At 40.3% G+C, this 19,337-nt stretch overlaps 1 protein-coding gene across 3 annotated transcripts in view; it reads left to right on the top strand.

Annotated features, from left to right (window-relative positions):
- Positions 1–19,337, top strand: part of Lama3 (laminin subunit alpha 3) — a 230,644-nt gene that overhangs the window by 108,620 nt on the left and 102,687 nt on the right. For all 3 annotated transcript variants that reach the window (XM_026388028.2, XM_026388027.2, XM_026388026.2), the window contains exons 20-30: positions 529–661; positions 2,447–2,589; positions 3,262–3,359; positions 3,872–4,025; positions 7,792–7,955; positions 10,785–10,893; positions 12,675–12,772; positions 14,223–14,367; positions 16,106–16,232; positions 16,319–16,458; positions 18,603–18,718. In XM_026388028.2, coding sequence (XP_026243813.2) covers positions 529–661; positions 2,447–2,589; positions 3,262–3,359; positions 3,872–4,025; positions 7,792–7,955; positions 10,785–10,893; positions 12,675–12,772; positions 14,223–14,367; positions 16,106–16,232; positions 16,319–16,458; positions 18,603–18,718 — 1,427 coding nt within the window. The remainder of the gene's footprint in view (positions 1–528; positions 662–2,446; positions 2,590–3,261; positions 3,360–3,871; positions 4,026–7,791; positions 7,956–10,784; positions 10,894–12,674; positions 12,773–14,222; positions 14,368–16,105; positions 16,233–16,318; positions 16,459–18,602; positions 18,719–19,337) is intronic.

The raw sequence follows: 19,337 nt of genomic DNA, 5'->3' as shown, positions 1-19,337 counted from the left end.
AGATTTTATCACTAATGGGTTTGGGGTCTTTAACCTTTCCCCAGCCACCATTGGTTTCTGTGACCATTTAGATTTTCTCTATGTGGAATGGGTCCTAGAGTAGTCTCTTATGGGGGGGCAGGGTGTGAAATAATACACTTTCCTTTTCTTCTCTTCTGCCCTTTCATTTTTCCCAGCCAGTGGTGGTTGTCTCCGTCACCATGGCTTTCTTAAATTAGTCCATCTAATCCTTCGCTCTGTCTGCCTGATCACAAAAAGGTCAAAAGAGGATCTCAGTGGCTGAGAGAGCATACTGTCACTGTAAGTGATTTTAATTCATTGTTAGGCTCGATTGTTTCCACATAGTTCCTTGGTCCTTGTTGAGTGAGCGTGAACATACACGTGTGTGTGTGTGCGTGTGTGTGTGTGTGTGTGTGTGTGTGTTGTATATAAGTTCAATAGTGAAACTCAAATAGAATGAAGTCATTGGTTGGCTAGCATTTCTTTTAACCTGTTTTCTGTGCTTCATGGCTTTTTGATCTTTTTCAGAATGAAGTAAGGGTGATGTTGGACGTGGGGAAGTCAAATCTCTCCTTGTTTCACATTATTCTGAGATATGTAAACCCTGGAACTGAAGCCGTTTCTGGCCATATAACCATTTATCCATCTTGGGTGAAGTCAGGTGGGTAAAATTCTAAGTCTCTTTTCAATAATAAAGAAAAATGATCAAAAAATTATTTTCTCCAATTTTCCCAAAGGTAATCCTTCTTAGAAAACATTACACCTAGTAAGTGGTTGGATTGGATAGTTCTCTGGATGCTCTTTGTTACCTTCTCATTCTCTAAAGTTCCTGATTATTTAACTTCTTCTGTTAAATTATCATTAACTGTGACTTTAAAAATGATATAGCAACCTTTGTACCATGGCTGATCCAATGTGTCATGATACCTTCACTGAGCAAAGCTGATTTTATAGCTCATTCATGGTACAGCAGGTATCACCTTTTTGGTGTTATTTAGGGGAGCTTGGCCTCTTGCTCTTAATTCTCTCATTGTTTCAAGCAAACCACATAGTTCAAGGAGAAGTGGGTGAGGATAGGAATTTTTAAGATGAAGGCTGTGAAGCACAGATCCCAACAGAACTCCAGGAAGAATCTGAAAATTCTCCTTCAGAGGGACAGGAGAGGAGAATACAGCCTTACCCACAGCTAAGGACAAGGCCTGGGAGTGTGTCCTATAAAGAACCAGGGCTTTTATTGTTCTTGGAAACAGATTCCAGGGAGCATTTGAAGTCTCATAAAGACACAAAATGGCACCCAATGATATCTAATTTAGGATCAAGATGTGAGCATCCAGGTTCAGCATCCATAGCAGAATTGGAATGGGTGGGAAGAAATGATGTCATGCCCCAGTCATGTCAGTCAAGATTGTAGGGATGGAGGTTGGTTAACTAATACCCAGTAGGCAGAACTGATAAGAATTTTGTGGACTGAGGAGGCAACAAAGCTGAGAGGTTGAGTAAATTGCCTGAGTGCACAGCTGGACTTTGTAGACAAAGTCTTCAGATTCCAAACTCTTGCTAATAGAACCCTTGGGTGACAATGCCATCAGCAGTCTGCCCTCTGTTAACTTATATGTACAGTCAGAATACTTTTTGGTTTGTTGTCTCATCCTCTGGGGTGATTCTCCCCAAGTCTGAGTCAGGAGCTCAGCGATGTATTCCCAGGGTTACATGTTCCTTTCCCAAAACAGCACTGTTCACCCTGTACCATGTTCTCTTGTTTTATCATCTCTATCCCTCAAATTCCCCATCCTCACCATTAGGGAGTAAAGACCATGTGACTGTGTTCACTGCCTTGTCCCCAGAACTCAGTTCCAGGCACATAGATGTCTGTAGAATGAGAGTGAATGCAAGGATTTGGAGCAAACATTTCTTCTCAAGAAAAAAGTCTCATTTGGATTCACATGCAAGTCTTGTTTGTTTCTGAGCCATCTGCAGAAGGTTCTCTGTTTAATGCAGAGGAAAAATGTTGCACCCTGAAAATAAATAGAAGGCCCAAAATTTTCATAACAAAATGAATGTATGTTCATTAATAAAAATAAAAATCTCATATAAAAAAGAAAAATAACTTGTCAGTGTAATATAATAAGCATATATTATAAAAAAGGAATATTCATCAGCAGCTTACAGAAGCTAATATTCTTATTTTATAAATATACAAAATTACATTTCCAGCATAGGCAACCACTGCTAACATCTTATCAATATCTTTCTGGTCTATTTTTGTACATATGCATATATACAAATTAAAAAAAAAGTAAGAGTAGTAAATCTGATCAGTATTCATGATCAGTAAACCATCTTAAACTTTTTCAGATATAAACTGAGTACTTGAAACTGAACTATCTAAAGTCTTAACACTAGCTGCTAGAAAGATGTCTGCAACAGTTCTTCGAATTTCTGGTAGGTGCTGCTCAAAGCAAAGAGATCACCTTCCTGCTAAGCAAGGAGCCAGCTTTCGTCACCATCCCTGGAAAAGGCATTGCAGACCCGTTCTCATTGACACCGGGGACATGGATTGCTTGTATCAAGGCAGAAGGAGTCCTCTTGGTAAGACAGAGTTCTGAATGAATGGGGATCTCTTGAGGGATGTTCCCCCACTTGAGATGGTCTCATCCAACACTATGACCCAATGAGATTGCTGAGAACCTGTCAAATTATCCATATCTTGAAGCCTGGAGATTTATTCCTGAAGAGCTGGTTAGCAGAATTTATTCTGAGTGGGCTTCATTTGGCACACTTATTAGAACATGCTCTTCTTCCCATTTGGTAGGACAAGCTGTGGGTCAGTCCATTCTCTTGAGTCACCAAGAATTGTGAAACATTTTTTCTGAACCTTTTTTTCTGCAAGGAGCAGAAAGCCATCTGACATGATCTGCGTTGGGTGTTCTCTGCTGAAGGCAGCCAGCCTCTCAAGGGAGCATCTTATCAATGGACAGCTTATTGCTAATTTTTGGATTTATAAATGACTTAGAAGAGACAGTAAAATTTCTTCTGCAGTTTGAAAAATACCAATGTTCACACTGAAACACCCCCTGTGTAAAGAACACCCCCAGAGTTATTTATGGGTCTTGGTGAGTCAGGGTAAGGAACAGGAAGTTGCTATAGAGAGGTTAACCAGGAATTTCATCTGGTTGTTAATTTAGCTAGTATGTTTAGTTATTTTATCATCAAGATAGGGCTCCCAGAAAAATGAGTAACTGTCTTTTGGGTCTTTGCTAGGATTACCTGGTGCTGCTCCCCAGAGACTACTTTGAAGCTTCAGCGTTGCAGCTGCCTGTCACAGAACCATGTGCCCACACAGGATCTCCCCAGGAAAAGTTAGTATGGGGCAGAAGGTGCAACTGCAGCATGACTGGATCTTCTAAATTAGGAGCCTTTAACACAAGAGTTCATGATAGTCCTCAAGATCACAAGTGCAGCTGAATGTTCTGGATAATGAGTTAATTGTGCTGTTCCTTCTCTGTCTTATTTGTGTCCTTCAAGTAAGAATCACAAAGCACTTTTTGCACACTGAAGCTTTTTTTTTATGAGTGGCTACCACCCTGTAGCAGGTAGAAGTGTTGCTGCATGCCTACATTTTAACCTCAAGGTCATGCACTGGGTAAGGGTAAGAGCTTAAAAATAGAATCCAAATGGACTTTTGTTTCTTCCCTTCCTGGTGCAGATGAAAAGTCCTCAGTTCTGGTAGTAGACACTTACTAAGAGTCTGTTAAAGGGATGATACATGAATGAGTGAGGTGGATTGAATGACTCAGAGTCCTCAGGGATGTACACTGATATTTGGTTTCATGTTCTCGGTGGTAACTAACGTATTTTGCTGTTGTTGAAGTTGCTTGCTTTACCAGCATTTGCCAGTGACCAGGTTCCCCTGCACCCTGGCTTGCAAGGCCAGGCACTTCCTGCTTGATGGCCAGTCGAGACCCTTGGCAGTGAGGCAGCCCACCGCAGCACATCCAGTCATGGTGGACCTCAGCGGGAGAGAGGTGGGGGAAGCCTCTTATTTATTGTCAACGCTAATACTGTATCCCTATCTGTGTCTGTTGAAAATGCTTCACCACAGTTACTTCTCAAGTTCTAGAGAAACTGGAAGAATTTCTCAGGGGTGTTAATCAGCATCTGCTGAGTTCTCTGATTTTGGTTGGGTCTGGATGGCACCTTACACTGAGCTTTGTTAAGATTGCTCTATGAGCACTTTCTAGACAAGGCAGGGGACATGGGTAACTATAGAATCCTTTCTTTTTGGTTCCCTAGAGGAGGCATCTTATTCTACCTGACTCAGGGCGATATCTCTGATGTCAAAGAAAGACGACACTCAACCTAAAAGCTCTCCATTAGCTTCATAGCTTACCCTAAAAGGACACAACACCCACTCACCATCCAACCCCGTAGGCTAAGCAATTTGGAACAGCTGAATTCCTGGATCTCAGAATCCGGAACTGCTGCACCCCAAGACAGCTACTCATAGCTCAGGGGACATGTTACTACAGGTCTTGGCGTTACTTTTCTTCAAGGAGTTCTTTGAGCCTCATAGCCAAATATAAGAATATATTTATTTAATATGCGAGTTAAAAGTACAGTACATCAGCAATAATAAGAAAATACAACACCTCAAATTGAAGACACTGAAAACAGCCTCCTCTGCTACGTTTTTATTATTTTCTAGAACATTCTCTGTTTTGTACCTGTGAAGAAAATGTTCGTTTGGTGCATTCGATATATAGAATGAAAATATCTGTGGCCTTAGTTCTCTCCCTGAGCATTTAGATGGGTACATTTTTTAAATCAACAATAATACTAACATTTTGATAGTAACAGCTAAAGGTATTAAATATATTTCTTAAATATAGTTTTTTGTTTTATTTTTTAGAATTTTTATTTTACAAAATAATATTTATGTATGTTGTATCAAGTAAACAATATAAGTAAGTATAAAGAAAAACTAAATGATCTTTCCTCTTCTCTATTCTAAAATTTATTTTACTGCATCCCTTCTTTCTGTACTGTATCTCTACACACACACACACACATACACACACTCACTCACACACACAGCTGTCCATTGACATACACATTTATGAAAATGCATAGACACAAAAATACAGATTCGCATAGGTGTATGTGCTTGCGTGTCTATTTGTGTATGTGTTCCCCAGACAACAGGGTGGTGTAGCTGAGAAGGGCCAGCCTCCAGCAAGGGATGCTGAAGACTCATCAGAAGGTGTTCTTACCTGTGATAGAGCCCAGAGCCACAGCACTGACCTTTTCAGCAGAATCACTTTGGTTTGATGCATAAAACGAAGTCCAGAGCTGTCCAGTTTTATTGAAAATTTCTGTTTACGGTTTTATCTGAATGCCTCCAGATCTGCAATACCTTCTAATTCCATGTGACTATAAACAATCAAATTAATAAGCTTAAATATAATTAAAAATAGCTTGTTATTGAATTATTATAGTTATTGTCTAGTTATTGAATTATTTCATTAAAGTCTGTGTAAGGGTAGAGACCATGTTTGCTTTGTTCCCCATGGTATGTCCACCATCTGGCCAGTAAACCTGGCCTAGAATATACATTTAATACTTGTGGACCACATCATTTGAATCCCCATTTTAACATCAGAGTTGTTAGGTTTCTGCACAAACAATAGATTTGATAAACCCACCTACTATGTCTTTATCCTAAAACATTGTAACTAGGAGAGGGCAGTTTTTGCCATGATACCATTTTGATACTGGTTCCATTCAAATTTCCCTTTTTAAAAATAAGTAACTGATAACAACAGTAAGCATAAAGATTTTGTTTGTCATTGTAACGTCTTTTATCTGAGTTTCTCAAAACCTTCATTTGCCATCAAATGTATTTTAAACTCTTCCAACAGATCTTTCAAAAATCAATCCATAGAACTCAGAATGGGAAGCATATTAGAAATTTATAGTAGAGTACTATGATAGAACTTGCAGCCAATGATAACCTCTGGGAGAAAACCTGAAGAGTCATTGACCCATGTGTGTTTTATAGTGGAGAGAAGACAGAAAAGCTTTCATCTGGAGATGCCCAGGGGAGAGAAGCCAGTAATGACCTCTCCACCTGTACCATTGGTAGTGCCGTACGTCACTGTGTAATAGAGCCAAGAATGGTGTGGATAATCCACGTAGTTCCCTGAGGGAATCTTTCTGTTATTTAAGTGGTGGAAAAATCACCACAGAAAATAGCATTTATGTGGTTCAGAACTTTTCAGAAAGAGCAGTCAATGTGAATTTCCTGAAGGCAAGGAGAAGGAGGACCATTTCAATTAAGTGTGGTATAACTCAACTGGGTTTGAACGAATGAACTAAGGTGGGTTACGCTGCTAAGGAATATAATTCTAATACTGGGTTAGGCATGAAATATGACCACATACTTCACACAAGCAATTCTATTTTGAGGAATCTTATAAAAATATCATCATGGAATTTTATATATATATATATATATATATTAAATACATATATAAATTCCATATATATAAATTCATAAATATATATAAATTCCCTATATACACACATATATATTATATATAAAATATATACACACATATACATATATATATTTCCCTTATATTTGTATGTATATGTGTGTATGTGTATATATCCATATATATGAAAATTAAAGACAAGTGTTCATCCATAGGGGATTAAATATTTTTATAGTTATACACTAGAGTTGTAGGTAACTGTTAGAAAAATGAAGTATATTTTTATATGCTGAAAAAGACATATGAAGTATTGTTGAGTAACAAGTCATAGTGAAACAAGTCATAGCAAAAAGCAATAATCACAGCTATAATCATCAATGTTTATGTGCTGCTTAGGACATGCGACATATAGTTCTAAGAGCTCTGCATATATTAATTCATTTAATCCTCAAAACCATCTTAAGAGGTAGGTACTGTTATTACCCTCATTTTGCACAGAAGGGTACTGACACGTAAGATGTCAAGTAAAAAACCCTAGATCACACATCTGGGAGCAATCTGATTTCAGACTCCATGCTCCTATCCAATAGTTGAGATCAGGGGAGCACAACTTTTCTGTAAAGAGCCAGATAGTATTTATTCCTCGACTTTGCAGGCCACGTGGTTTGTGTTATTATAGTTCAAGAACATCCTTGATTGCCTACCATGACCACAGTTGTTGTTGTTGCTGTTTAAAGTGTGTGTGCACATCCAGGCATAGAAAATGGTTTGAAAATATGAGAACTAAGCTATCAGTTGTCATTGTCATGAGGTACCAAGCTATCAACAGAGGTGGGAGAGATGTGTCACTTTTATGTTATTTTCACTGTGATAATTTAAATTCTTTGTAAAATAACAGCTAAAAAGCTTCAAGGCATATATCCATTCCTCATACCCTTCGTTGGTAATCTGTTTTACTTCAATTTTGGGAGTGCCTTTGACTGTGAGAAATGGGAGCTAAACCACTACAGGGTGGAAGAAGTAGACACCCCTACGCAAGATTTGGAGGATAAACATACACGATGCTGCTTTAGATTTGAAATTCATGTAAACAACTATTCATTGCTTATCTGGACTTCAGATTTAATGGGGCATCAAGTATATTTTTTCCCATATCCACCCTTAGAGCCAGATCCGTACTAGGCTGACATGTAGAAGTGTCTGCTTGGTGTTTTCTCTATTTTCATCATCATGTATGTAAATATGTTCATGTGTGTGTTCTACATCTGGATGATGCTCTGTTTGGCCTCTCTGGCAGGTGGAACTGCATCTGCAGCTGCATGTCCCACAGGTCGGCCAGTACGTGGTCATGGTTGAATATGTCACAGAAGCAGACCAGCTGTTTACAGTTGACGTGAACATGAAGAGCCCTGGGGGGCCTGTTTTGGCAGGCCAGGTGACCATATATAGCTGCAAGTACAGGTAATTAGCCCCCGCCCCCACCCCAGGAATTCCCCCTTGTTCCCAGGGAATAAATATGCCTGAGAAACTTTGATTTGCATTTGTGTTGGAACCTTGTTTTCTTTCTGAAGCAAATCTTGAAAACAAGCCAGGGACTAGTTAGATGATCCAGCTTCATCTGTAGCATGCCCAGTGAGAGTCCTCTCTGAAGGCAGTGAATTGAAAATATTTCATTTTCTTAAAAAGCTACATGCTCTCCTTGGCAATCTGGTTCAGAATCACATGAAGCTGCATGGCCTCTTTTCGTGATTCCTTGTCGCTCTTAGTGTGGTACAATGAACTCAGTGTTCTCACCTCAAAGGCCGCCAAGTGCATGTGTACATAGCACGAGGAAAGAGACTCATTCTCTATACTATTAGGAAGTACACACCTGCGTTCACAATACACCTTCAGAACTGGGGGTAGTTAATGTTTCATGATTAACAGATGAAAAAAAAAATTAACAAAGGACATTTAAAATTTGCCTTGGTGAAGGTCTTCTTGTCCAAAACATTAATTGACACGAGCTTATTAAAAATGGTTTTCGTTGCATAATATTCCAAGAACATGCTTTGATGAAAGAATCAGCACAAGAGGCTTTCCACATGAGATTAATTGTATAATAAATGGTACTGGAAGTCAGCTGGAGTTTCTTGAAGCAGCAGGCGGAGAACTGCAGAAAACCCAAGGCCCTGCTCAAGGCCCTGAACATTGGGTTACCCTTACTTTAATGTCGTTTTTTTGCCAAGCCCAAGATGACCTGAGTAGTTGGACATTTTCCCTGATGTGGAAATGGAAGAACTTAGGCAAAAAGTAACTTCTGGAAATTTAGAAGGGAAACTTTTACACAATTCAATGAAATGGCTATTCTCAGCAACATTAGAAATGCAGCTGTAAAAAGAAACCAAAAAATATAATTTTATCATTATTATTATTATTACTATTACTATTATTTGTAGTTGTTGGGGAAGGAAGACGGCCTCTTTTATGCATGCTAGGTGTTCCACCACTGGGCTGCACCCGTATTTCTATATTTGGATTTTTAACAGGACCATGAGATGGGCCTTCAAAAGAGTTCCCCAGAATGTTCTGTCATTATTTGGAAATATGAGTTGCATCTTTAGGTGACATCAGTACCAGCACAGTATGCACCCCTAGAGGGGTGGGTCACCAAGTCACCTGAGTCCTGGGGACCGCTGGCCATAGAACTGGGGCAGAGCTTCTCCACATCTTGTCCATCCAAGCCCACCCTCCAGTTTAGCTCTCTCCACTCCTTCCACCTCCCATGTCACAGGGCTTGATTCCAGTTTTGTAGGATCCAAAGTGGAGATGGCTCAGAAACAGGAGGAATTATTCATATGATGCTGGTGACTCTGAATCATTTCAGAAGAGCTCTGAGAATACCTACGCCCAGGATAAGAGGGGTTTAAAACCAAAGAAAGAACACCATCCCAGCATTCCATGAGCATTGTCTGAATGGGTTATTGAGGAAATCATTAAACAATAATTTAATAAAGGATAAAGCTAAAGCTAAATTTCAATGAATCACTTCATATATTTAACTCCCAGGATTATGCTTGAATCCAAAAGAAATATTTTAATTTATACACACACACACACACACACACACACACACACAAACACACACGCGAAATTATTAAGTTCCTAATATATGCACAAACTCTGCTTTTTTTTTTTTTGGTATGTTTTATCTCATTTTAATCCTCACCTAAAAAGTCATTGCCTAAATTATTTCAAATATTAATCAGAGGTGGTCATTCTGTCTTAATAGGTTACTAGTTTTATATTTTATTTACAAGCAGAGAAGTTGCAGCAGAGTATGAAATCTGAAACATTACTCAAAAAAGACTTCCTGTCTGAGTTTAACCATTGGAATTATGTGGCCATTTAAATATTTCCAAACTCTGCAGCTCACCTGATGAGATAGAGGGAAGGGGCATCAGGGATAGAAATGAGGAAGAAAGAAAGAGAAGGAACAGATTGAGTCTCCAAGGCAAAGTCTGGTTTCTCCAATGTTGAGGAAGGTCTACCACGCTTACTGACTGCGAGTGGCATGGTCATGAGTGGGTAACTTGAACTTCAAATGCTCCCAAGAATATTGGTAAAATTCCAAGAAGACTATGTGTTAGAGATCTGCTATCACTGCCGGAGAGTTCTTTTTCCCTATGATTAAACCAAGCATTCATCAAGCCATGTGGGAAAGGTAAGCAGGGCCCTTAGCCCTGAGAGGTACAGCATACAGTGGAAAGATTGTTTTTCCATAGAGATTTTGGGCTGTGTCTTAGTCCATTTGTGCTACTATAACAGAATATCACAGACTGGATAATTTATGAAGAAGTTTATTTCTCACAGTTCTGAAGTCTGGGAAGTCCAAGATCATGGTGCCTGAATCCAATGAGAACCTTTGTGCTATGTCTTCCTATGGTGGAAGGTAGAAGAGCTAGAGTACACATGTGCATGCAAGAGTCCACTTTATAATGAAACCACTCCTCTGATAACACCGTTCATATACTCATGAGGGCAGAGCACCTATGTTGTGTCCTACTCTCTTAAAGGTCACAATGGCAATTAAATTTCAACATGAATTTTACAGGGGACATTCAACTTTCAAATGCAGATTGCATTACTCTGCAACTTGTTATGCAGGAAAAATTTACTATTGTTCATCTAGTTATGAAGGGGGGAAACTGAAGAGCAATTTCTATGGGGATGTGCACAGTGAGGGAGACTCCAGGGGCTGCAAATTAGAGAGGGGAGCTAGGCTAAGAAAACTTTTGTTTCCTTTTGCAGTGTTCTCTGCCGGAGCATTGTGATTGATAGCATGAGCCGCATTGCTGTGTATGAGCTATTGACAGATGCAGACCTTCAGCTCAAGGTGCACAAGGCCCGATTCCTTCTGGTATGCTTCTGTTTTGCCCATTGAACTTTTAGAAGCATTTTGTTGCTATCGATATATTTTTTAAAGCTTATTAAAATTTTGGCTACAGTTTCATTACATCTATAAAATTAACCTGTGAAGAATTGCCAGCTTAATATTTATTCTTCCCATCTAGACCCTGACTTGCTTCTTTATTTATTTGAGCCATTTTTATATCGCCCAATAAAGTTTAGTCATCAAATTCAAACACATCTCACAAAATCCCATTTCATTAATTTTTATTCTTTGTTATCAAGAATGAAATATTCTTCGTCATTATATTTCCTACTTTATTTTTATTGCCAGAGTACAGGAATGCCATTGGTTATTGTTTATTTATTTTCCCATTTTACTATCCTATTACCTCTTATTTATAGTTTTTGGCAAAGTCTATCAGAAAGTTAAAGTTTTTATCAGCTAGTTTTTTTTTTAAAAAAAACAAAAACTTCTTTTTCAGAAAAAGCATTATTTAGTTAATTGGATATATAAGCTTAAGAGTTAAACTATGAAATGGAGCCAAGGAAATAACCTTCCTGTCCAATCTTGTAATGGTACACCTTCAATATTAAGAGATCCTGGGGTCTGTGCAGGAAGAGATGGCCAGATTCACAATAGGTGTCTCAGGGAATTTAAGATATTTTAAGCATGAAGCAACTTCCTGTTACTGCTGATATGAAGCATATATCAAACCCTGGGAAATGCCAGGCTAGACTGTACAAATGCACTTTAAATATCTATGTCAGTATTAAAAACTTTGAACTTAAGAGTAGTTGAAATTTGATTTTAAAAAATTATTATTATAAAATTACAACCCTCTTTTTTAAAAAAAAAATCATAACAATCCAAGCAAATCAAACCTCTTTATCTTTAGAAATGACCATGAGGCTGACTCTTCATCTTTTAATCATAGGTTTTGCCCTTTTTGATTTTTCTTTGTTTTCTGTGCTAGGGATGTAAATGTCTCACTAAGCAAGCACTCTACCACTGAGCCATGTCCCCAGTCCCGTGTACCTCTTTCGAAATAGCCTGCTGTCATTCAGGTTCAAGGCTGACTAGAATAGCAGGTGCATGAGGACAGAGGCAGTCTATCTTGGTCTTGTAGGACCCCCTGTCTTAATGATGTTCAGTAAAAACTTTTGTTGTTACTGAATAGGTTTGCAATCCAGCTGATAATACAATTTTGTTTTTTAAAATATACTGGTACATTAATGATTGAGTTTCTTGTATCACTCAAAAACTACCTCTGCAGATAGATCCTTCAGCAAAGTCCAAGTATACCTGAGATTCAGGTCATTTTTTTTTATCAAGAAGGGTTATTTCTACCAAGAACAGCTCTCTGAATAGCAATACAGCTCTCTGGTCACGCACCACATTGCCCGCTTCCTGTTAGTGAGTCTCAAGAGCCAGCACAATCTTGTCCAATCTTGTAATGGTACATCTAGAGAGGAGAGAAAAAAAAAGAAACAAGACAAAACTTCCAAAACAGGCATCAAAGGTCACTGAAAAAGTTTTTCTTTTTTGTAACTTTTACATGATTTTTTCAGTTTTATTTATTTTTCCAACAGCAATTTAGTCAGTAGTGTATAACACTAAAAAAGGATGTTACCACTGGTGTCACCATTTTGAATTTTCCATTGTATGACTGCATAGTATTATTTACTACTTTAATGACTATAATTTTTCTGAATGAATGTTATGATTTGGCCATACCACTGTTTTGCTGGTAACCATGGGTACCTTTTCACATTGTATTTGCTCAACAGCATCAGATTTGTCTCATACCCATTGAAGAATTCTCAGCTGAATACGTGAGGCCTCAAGTCCACTGTATTGCCAGCTACGGGCCACTGGTTAATCAAAGGTAATGTGTTTTCTTCCTTTGTTTCTTACTGATATCTAAAGGATATTGTGATGCTTGTAAGGCTGAAACTCTATACACATTGAATATCCCTTATCCAAAATGCTTGGAACCAGAAGTGTTTCAAATTCCAGCTTTTTTTTAAAAAAATGGAATATTTTCATATATATGAGATACATCAGGGGGATGGGACCCAAGTCTAAACACAAAATTCATTTATATGTCATGCATAGAATATACACATAGCCGGAGGGTAATGTCTTATAGCATTCTTATTTTACCTGAGTTTGGACTGTGACCTGTCTCATGATGACAGGTGTGGAATTTTCCACTTGTGGCATCAGGTCAGTGTTCAAAAAGTGTTGGATTTGCAACCTTTGAAATTTTGGATTAGGGATGCTCAACCTGTCCTTCAGAAGTGATCGTAAGCTCAGGTGTGGAAGTCTGGTGATGGATGTTAAAAAGAGAAAAGCCAGCAAAATTATTTTTCTCAGCTGTCATTTTTTTTTCCAGAATTCCATGACACCAGGAGGCTGACACAGCGGTACCAGGGGAAATAGTTAAACCTGGCCCTGGAGGGCAGGTCCCTGTGTTCTATTCTGAGCCCTCATTTTGCTTCAATCCTTTAATCTCTGTGTCTGAGGCTCTGTATTCACAAAACCACAAAAATAATGAGCTATCTCACAGCTATGTTATCAGAATTAGCTCATGCTTATTGGGGTTTTCGTAGGCTTGCTTTGCTGTAGACTCAAAAATAATTAATTTATAGACACAGTCATTTGCCTTGTGTGTGTGGTTACGACTGTAAAAATGGCCAACCCAGTGCAGATCTGGCTGTGCCTAAAAGAAATACGTATTTGCTTCTCTTTTTGTTAGGTGGACATTTATAAAAAAGAGATGAATAATATTGTATTGGTTGCATTTTAATTCTGAAGGAAAAGGATGTTTCAGTAATTTTCTGTTTCACTTATTTTACTTCAAAATAGAGGTCTGCTTTCTGTTTACACTAGTTGTATTAAGCAGGCAGCTGGAATATACTTGGCCAATAGACTTTACTGAGTATCACTATATAAAGATTTCCAGTGGGCTGGGCTGTAGGTCAGTGGTAGAGCACCTGTCTAGCATGTGTGAAGCCCAGGAATCCCCAGCGCTGCAAAAATAAAAATTAAATAGAAATTTAAAAATAAAAAGATGTCTATAATCTTATGGTTTCCCTGACATGAGAACCCTTCAATAGTTCACTCAGTCCTGTATTCAAAGTCTTGTCTCTTTGCTCCATGGACAGCTCTGCAGGTTTTTTGATAATTGTTAAGTAAGATTTTTATTTTATTTATTTATTTTTTGTGGTGCTGAGGATTGAATCCAGTGCCTCACACATGCTAGGCAAGTGCTCTACCACTGAGCCAAAACCCTAGAACTGTGAAATAACATTTTTGAATATTGTATTTTTCAGTGCCACCTGTGTCTCCCTGACCCATGAGACTCCTCCCACAGCCTTAATTTTGGATGTCCCCAGTGGGAGACCATTTTCTCTCCTGCCCCAGGAGAATTCTCCTTCTGCAAATGTCATACCTGGAATTACCTTACAGGCCCCACAGGTAAGACTCACATCTAGTGTGCTGTGTCTAGACCAGTGTTTCTTAAAGTGTGGATCCTAATCAGCAGCATCCATGAAACCTGGGAGATGGTTGGAAAAGCATATTCACCGGCCCCACCCCAGACTTCCTGAATCAGAAGCCCTGGGGGCAGGGCTCAGTAATCTGTATTTTAACATACTCTCCAGGTGCACTTTTTTTTTCACATAAACTATATAATCACAGGACTTTAAAAGTTCTGGAGTATGGAATACCCTTAACACTCTGGTATTATTATGTTCTTATAATCCCAAGGATGGTCTCTGTCCGTTCAAATAGCAGAAGGTTTGGAAATTAACAGGACCTCAGAGATAAAATTGAATAAGATTCCAGATGGGAAAGGTAGCCAAATAATAGCTAAGAGAAATGGGTTGAAATCAAATTGATCTAGTTCTAGTCCTGGTTTGTTCATTAAATTAGTGAATCATTAAATTAGCGACTTCCTACGAGTTAGTTACTCTCTCTTAGTTATAACTTTTGTCTTGAAAAACGAGGATAATCTTTTATTGCTATTGTGTTGTTGTTGCTGCATTTTTTTTGAGAGTTAAAAGATTATTATGCACCAAGTACAGCTTTTCTGGAGAGAGCAGGGCTCACACTCATGATTAAGCAAAAGGAGGAGTGTGGTTCTGGATTTTGTTGTGGTTGATGGGAGTGGGGAACACAGTCCAGGTCCCAAGAGCTGGAATTTGTGTGGTTTGGACTTTTCACCCATGCCAAGGGAGGGGCCCTTGGGTTTTCTTATCAACTTGTCCAGGTGTGCGGTAAAAGGAGTTGAAAGCTGTCAGTAGTCAAACATCAAAGATGGAGTCAGACTCCTTATTACCCAGGTATTCTGAGTAGGTGCTGTTTTGAACATACTCCTGCAGCCTTTTAGCAAAAGTATTATAGGTACTAGCTGAGAATGCAACTTCTGGGTTATGTTTTTGACATTGGCAAATACTGACAAACAGTTTTTCAATGTAATTTACCAAATTACACCCCCTCCAACAAAATGTATGGTTATATCACAGTTGTTTGTCCATTCTGTAGGTAGAGATGCTTGGTTTGTGTCCAGTTTTGATATTTGCAAATAAAGCTGCTGCAAACATGCATGTGAAGGTTTCTTTGGGAATACACCTTGTCATTTCGCTTGGGTAAATACCTAGGTCATTTTTGGTTTTTAAACTGTTCTAGTCCGTTTTCTGTGGCTACCATGAAGTACCTGAGTTTGGGTAATTTATAATGAGAAGAGGTTGCTTTAGCTTTTGGTTCTGGAGGCTGGGAAGTTCAAGGTTCTTGTGGCCACATCTGGCAAGGGTCTTGTCCTGCGACATCACATGGCAGAAGATACCACATGGTGGGTACATGTGTGAAGTGACAAGTGAGCACCTGTAGAAGAGAAGAGGGGACAAAGGGGGCAGGTACTTTATGGGAACCCATTCTCGTAGTTACTCAGCCCATCCTGGGAGGGCAAGAGCTCACTTCTGGGAGAGGGCATTTATGTGTTTATGGGGACTCTGTCCCTATAATATAAGTACCTCCTCTTAGGCTCTACCCCCCAACACAGTCATACGGAGGAATTGAATCTCCACCTGAGTTTTGGTGAGGACAAACCATACTCGTATGATAACAACTTCTAAATATTCTAATCTTTTGTAGCTCTTCAGCTTAAGGGTTTCTCACTGGGAGATTTTATTACCCTCATTTTTCTCCCTTTTAGAGCCAAGTGACCCTGAGAGGACTCATACCACACCTGGGCCGGTATGTTTTTGTCATCCATTTTTATCAAGCAGCGCACCCAACGTTTCCTGTCCAGGTGTTTGTGGATGGAGGGCGACCGAGGTCAGGTGAGCACCATGAGCAGGTCCATGAGCAGGTGTGCCTGGCATTGTCCCTGCGGTCACATGACGGGAGCTCCTCTCTCCTTGCCCAGGTTCCTTCCGTGCCTCCTTTTGTCCCCATGTGCTGGGCTGCCGGGATCAAGTGATCAGTGAAGGCCAGGTTGAGTTTGACATCTCAGAGCCTGAGGTGGCTGTGACTGTGAAGGTTCCGGAAGGAAAGTCCTTAACATTGGTGCGTTCTGCTTGTCCCTCGACTTCCTCGTCCTGTGGCTTCTCTGGCCGACTGGTTCACGGCAACGGTTGTTCCAAGGAGTTGAAGCCATGTTTATAGAATTATCATTTTATAGCTTTGACCCAAAAGAGAAAGAAAAACATGTGACAATTAAAATCAAGGAAAATGGGGATGACCAAAAGCAAAGTGCTCATATTCACCATCACTGCCCACTCCTCATCTGACCAATCTCTCGCCCAAGCATTTTATACTTCTTGCTTCTTTTGACCTCTGTTGCTGCTTTCTCCCCATTTTATGTCTCTTTCCTTCATAATCCCCTGATAGTTCTCTGTCCTTCTCGTTTCTATATGTTGGCGTTCCCTCAGGTTCAATGCTAAGCCTCCTTGGATCTTTACTCTTTGGATGACATCATTAGAGCCTGTTTATTCCAGTCTTAGCTGTAATACCCCCATCTCTCAATGCACCCACAGTCTATCCTGAACTCCACGCCTAATGTGTGATCATCTGCCAGAGATCTCAGGAGCCTGTCGCACTTGGCCTGCTACCTGCACAGCTCCGGCTTCTCCTACCCTGTTCATTACCTCTAATGATGGTCCCCATGATCCCCCCAGTGCTCAGATGGGATGACTCCCCCTTCTGCATCTGCTCTGAGCCATAACTTGGCACTCTGCCATGTCTCTTGGTCCTATCCCTTCTATTCTAGTCCCAGGTTGACAATCTGTTCTCTCACTCAGACTGGCCAGAACTTCCTGCCATGGTCTCCCTTCTGGGTTCCCCTCCCTCCAGTCCCTCCTCCCCTCTCCTGGCTGAAGTGGATCTGATCATGCTGAGACTCAGCCACCTTTTCGGGAGTCCTCACCTCCGATAGCCTACAGTGCACATGCTTCACTCCGGTGACCAGGGCCCTCCCGACCTCCTCCTAACTCATCTTTCCTCCATCTCTCCCACTATTCCTCTCTTCTACGCTTCCCCCTCCATTCCCCCCACCACATTCTCTGGCCAACCTCTCCATTCACAAGCTCCCAGACATGTCATTTACTCTCACGCCACTAGGCTCTCTCACACTGTCCCCTTTTCTAGAATTTTCTACTTACTTCTGTGCCTGGAAAAATCCCATTGACCCATTAGCCTGGCTCTGATGTAGTCGTTTTCTCTGCCATCCTTCCAGAGAAGCAGGAAATGCTTCGTTTCCCAGGCTCTGCTCTGTGTGGCGCTCTATGCTCAGGCCTCCTGACCGCTCTCTGAGGATGCTATTGTCCCAGGGCACAGAGAAGACTAACTATATTCATTTTGTTTTATTTATTTTTTAAGTTTGTTGAGTTAGATGTGCTGTGTAGACTTAGATTGATTATTTGGAGAATCCGTTATTAAAAATCAGAGAAATTTAAAAATTGACCTTAAAAAAAAGGTGAGAGGGAGTAGATTGAGTGTGCATTTAAAATTTACATTCTTTTGTTCCTGTGGGGAATACCAAGAAAATGTGTGTTTGGCTATTGCTGTATCGATTTCATATCCCTGTGCCTAGAACATTGCTTGGCACATACTATTTGCAAGTATGTATTGAGTTGGTAAATACAAGAACAGTAGGCAGTCTGAAAGCTCTAAGCTGGTGAGTTGTTGATTAAGGATGTTTGCAGTTTCTCACAGCATTTGTTAAAGAATAGTCTGAGTCATACTTTTAAAGACTTGGGCTATGATTTTTCACTCTGTAGTACTAAGTAAACTTCTGGGGCAAGCCCAGAAGGTTCTACATTGATTAATAGGCTCCACATGGGTTCTGACACTTCATTTTGCTTACCTTTAAAATTTGGAAAACAACAATCCCTGGAGATCCAGGGGAATCCCAGGCATGGATCACATGAAGCCCTGGCCATGTTAACTGATCGGACTCCCCCCAAGTTCCCCTGATCCAACTGGCACTCGGCTGGTGCTCCCCTGAACAGACGTACCAAGTCAATGTTTTCTATGTAGCAATGTGGATTGAGCCATTAACCCTGATTTGGGTTTGATCTTTTGATTCTTTTTTTCATAAATCCTGCATCATTAGGACTTGGGTTTAACAGTCAGGGATATAATCTTAGTGAAGAGCTAGAGTTGTGTCACGTTGTTGCAAATCCAAACATACGTTGATGGGTTTCTTTTAGGTCCGAGTTCTAGTGGTGCCTGCAGAGAATTACGACTATCAAATACTTAACAAAAAATCGGTGGACAAGTCCTTTGAGTTTATCACCAATTGTGGAGGAAACAGTTTTTATATTGAGTAAGTGTCACCATGGCCAGGCTTGGGAATGCATGGGGTATGCTATGCCCACAACCCAGAACCAAATGAGATCCAAGGAGAGGCTAGTCCTGGATCTTCCTCCACCACCCAAGTGAGTCTCAGGACCTAGTAGAGTGATGCTTTTCCTCTGCACCCACAGTCCTGGGACAGACCTCTCCATGTATCATCTGGGCAGCGTGGCCAGATGGAACTCAGCAGAGGTCCACCCTCCCAGCTGGGATCTGAGGCTGCTTAGCAGTATCTCTTCCTCTTTTGCAGCTTCCCGTCTACCACTGCAGAGTCCTAAAAGATAACCACACATTGCCCTCCACTAAGCAGATGTCAGCCCTGATCCCCTCCTATCTGCCCAAATGGGGAGCATACAGAGATGCAGCCTCCCTTCCCAGTCCTCTTATATCCCTGAATACTGAGAACAAGGACAGCCAAGTATGAGGTCTTCCATGGGCCCCAGTACCTACCTGTAGGTTTCCTGAAGGACCCATGAGCTCCCAGAGGCTCTGAAGAGGCATGTCTCCTAGACAGCAATAATAAAAGCCAAGGCTCTGGCCAGGCACAGTGGCACATGCCTGTAATCCCAGTGGCTCAGGAAGCTGAGGCA

Source organism: Urocitellus parryii, chromosome 13 (assembly GCF_045843805.1).
Source record: "Urocitellus parryii isolate mUroPar1 chromosome 13, mUroPar1.hap1, whole genome shotgun sequence".
Taxonomy (NCBI): domain Eukaryota; kingdom Metazoa; phylum Chordata; class Mammalia; order Rodentia; family Sciuridae; genus Urocitellus; species Urocitellus parryii.
Note: the sequence above shows the minus strand (reverse complement) of the source record. Positions and strands in the feature narration are given on the sequence as shown.